The sequence below is a fragment of the Corylus avellana genome, chromosome ca8 (genome assembly GCF_901000735.1).
Source record: "Corylus avellana chromosome ca8, CavTom2PMs-1.0".
Lineage (NCBI taxonomy): Eukaryota > Viridiplantae > Streptophyta > Magnoliopsida > Fagales > Betulaceae > Corylus > Corylus avellana.
Window position 1 is genome coordinate 16,938,674 of NC_081548.1, and position 3,613 is coordinate 16,942,286.

The following is a 3,613-nucleotide window of genomic DNA, read 5'->3' on the forward strand; positions in this document are numbered from 1 at the left end:
AACTATGTTATGAAACTCATGAATTTGAGAAGTAATACTCTTTTCATCAGTCATTTGAAAATGTAAGAAATTGCTTGCAGCAAATTTCTTAGTACCCTCATCCTCAATCACATATCTACCAACTAATTCATCCCATAAATATCTAGCAATATTAAAATGGCAATAAACATCAAACAATTCATTAGATAAAGAATTCAATATAGTATTCACACATAATGTATTAGCCATTTCCCAATCTCTTAATTCTTTGGATTGTTCTTCAGATTCCTCATCCGGTCTAGGCTCAGTTAGAGCACTAGAGATTTTTGTAAAGTCTAAAACTGCAAGAACCTTTTGTTGCCAACGTTTAAAATTATTTCCATCAAAAGATTCAATTTTTGTAGCATCTGGAAGAACTTTAGCAGCAGCAAGAATTCAAACAATTAACAATAAGATAAATAGAATACAATAAATAAAAAAAAATAGAGCAAGGAAAAATCTCACAAAGCTATAGAATCACGCAAGAGCGTTGTCCTTAAAGGTTGATTTCGTGCCTCCCAGAGTGTATAACTCGGTGCGATCGGATCTCTTGACACGCAACCTCCCAGGATTAGACTATAGCGTTTACGTTCGTTAAGAACGCACTTTCAAGTAACGAAGATCAAATGAACAACCTTTTCTCAAATTGAAGAGGATGAAAAATTGAGTAGCAAATAACTCTATTTTTTCTCTTTGGTAACAAAGAAAAATTCTGGAGCATGAAAATGAAATCTCACAAAAAAGTAATATTTTTTTATAATTATTTTATCAAAGTTGAAGACTTGCTTATATAGACATGGGAAACTTTTTCTTTTAAAACACATTATTATGCAATCTATGTATTAAAGAACAAACGGTCATGAGATCAATGTATAAAACCAACGGTCAACATATTTAAGATAAACGGTCACCAAATCATCAAACGGTCAACAAAGCTTGAAGACAAATGGATTTTTAATTTAAGAAAACCAACGGTAAAGAATTAAAGCCAGCAGCTAAAAGAACTTGTAAATATTGAAGACAAATACTTTTTAATTTAAGAAAACCAACAGTAAAGGAATTAAAACCAGCAGTTAAAAAACTTGTAAAAGGTTTTATTACCCAACGGTCAAAACTCATGAATAGATTTTATGTTGAATGGTCAAAAATTAATAGGTAAATAAAACCAATATTTGTAACATTACAACAATAGGTTCTCTTATGAATCTAATATGTTACTAGTGGGTGCACATTAAGTGGTATCAGAGCCAGGGTAGAGGTCTGATTTTTCTCGAATGAAACACTTTACATCTTCGTTAATTTCGTCTCATGGTGCGTAACATTGGAAACAAATATTTGCTTTGACTTGTGATCTCTCCATAGCAGCATCAACATAGGGCGATCCAAGAGTAAGAGCACAACCTATGAGGATTTCTTCCTAGAATCTTGGCTAGTGACATGTTCGATTACTCAAGGAAACCTGAAGAATTAACACAAAGGATGAACAATCTGGAGTAGTAGGTGAAATCCCTAACTGAGGGACAGCAAGAGATCAGGGAGGAGATAAAGGCACGCATGATTGGAATTATTGATCTCTTATCTACCCAAGGGAAGACACAGCAAGAAGGGTAAAAGAGAAGACTACGACCACTAGCTTCTTTTCACCTAGAAGGAGAAGCTCAATAATGGTACCAAATTTAAATGCGAGAAAGGCAGGAGATAACTTGGGCAGAATATACAGGATTATTAGAAGGAACAAGAAGGAACTATCAAGGATTACTAAGCCAAATTTGAATCTTTACTGTCCGAAATAGGGACATTATCCCCAACTCAATAGATTAGTTGTTCTATTATTGGCTTGGAGGAATCGATATAGGCGGAGGTACTACGAGGAAGGCCAAATAATATCTCCCTATAAGCCATTGGTTTAGCAAGAGTCTATGAAGCTAGAAACAAAGCCTTAAGGAGGACGACTCCCCCTCTGATTTGTGGCAACCCTAGAATAACCATCTCCAACTACGACAAGCTTTGCTAATCAAGAAATTAACATCCGAGGAACTATGAGAGAGGCAGAAAATGAGATTTTGTTACAAGTCCAACGACAAATACAGCCCAAGCCATTGCTGCAATCGTCTCTTTATGATAGAAGCGTGTTTGGGAGAAGATGATGATGATGTAATTTTCCTAGAGTTAGAATCCAAATTTTAAAATCAAATAAACCATTTAATTCAAAATAATGATTCAGATTTAAGAAATCTACTCAATAAAATATTTTAAAATTTTAGGGATCTTGATTGTTCCCAATAGAAGTGCAAGAGGAGAAAAATAAAGGATTTGCACGTGGTTTTTTTTTTTGAGTAATTTGCTGACTATATTTCTCCATTTAAAATTGTAAAGTAAAGAATAAAATAAAATATCTGCATGTAGCAATAGCAGGGACCAGTCCCGCAAGCTTTATTATATAAGACAAGTAAGCAGGAACCCTGGATCACTCAAAATTGCCCAACTCACGTGCATAAACGAGTGGAGTGGCGAGGAGTAAGGTTCATCTGCAGTAAAAATACAAAATAATGTACAATATAATTTATTGCATATCAATCAATCTATACGTGTATGCATATATATTTTTACCTTTTTTTTTTTTAATCTTTTTTCTATTTTCTTTTTTAATTAAGGATGGTAACTTTTGATTTTTTATTTTTTTTAACGGTCATTTTAGAAAAATAGTTATATATTTTTCTAACGCAATAAACTCTCAATACAATTGATTGCATATGTATGTAATGTAACCTAGACAAATGATAAAAACGGATAATAACAAATACGTATGAAGCCATAGTGAATAAGGCTAATATATTCATGTCACTACAAAAAATGAATTTTTTTTTTGACTGGGTGTTTTTATGTGTTAGGTGGCCTGACTTGTTACTAAACTTTAATGACGTGTGTTAGGCGTTAAAATTTAGGGTATCAAAAAACGAAGATTTTTTGACATGTCAATAATTATTGACATGTCAAAAAGTGCACATCAAAAACAATTATTGACGTGTCAATTTCTGACACGTAAAAAACAATTATTGACATGTCAATTTCTGACACGTAAAAAACAATTATTGACATGTCAATTTCTGATCACCTCCTTCAACTTCAACTTCGAAAAAAAAAAGGAAAAAAATGGCCACCACAGCAGCTCAAACCCACGACCACAAGGTTGTGCTCTAGTGCCCTACCAATTGAACTAGATTGACTTTGTTAATAGCCTTCCCCCATACTAGTTCTTATCGGTTAAAATGGTTAACCGATAACAAATGGCTAACTGGACCAGACCGATAAGAATTTCGGTACAAAATTTTTAACCGATAAGTTAAACGGTTATGGTTAATATCAGTTCGGTCGAAACCGGTAGATGACCGGTAATTGGTAACCGGTTAATCTGCCCACCCCTAATTTCTTTCTCTCTCTCTCTCCCTTCATTTCTCCAACACTGGACAACACCCAACACCAGCACGCCATTCTCTCATTTTCTCACTCTCTCTCTCTCTTCTTTTCTCCACTTTTCAGTACATTTGGTAGAATAGGAATCGCCCAGAAAAATTGCCCAACAAAATCCGGATGA

At 34.1% G+C, this 3,613-nt stretch overlaps 1 protein-coding gene across 1 annotated transcript in view; it reads right to left on the bottom strand.

Annotated features, from left to right (window-relative positions):
• Positions 1-3,613, bottom strand: part of LOC132190953 (auxin efflux carrier component 2) — an 11,276-nt gene that overhangs the window by 2,186 nt on the left and 5,477 nt on the right. The window contains exon 8 of the mRNA XM_059605977.1: positions 39-142. Within this exon, the coding sequence (XP_059461960.1) occupies positions 39-142 (104 nt within the window). The remainder of the gene's footprint in view (positions 1-38; positions 143-3,613) is intronic.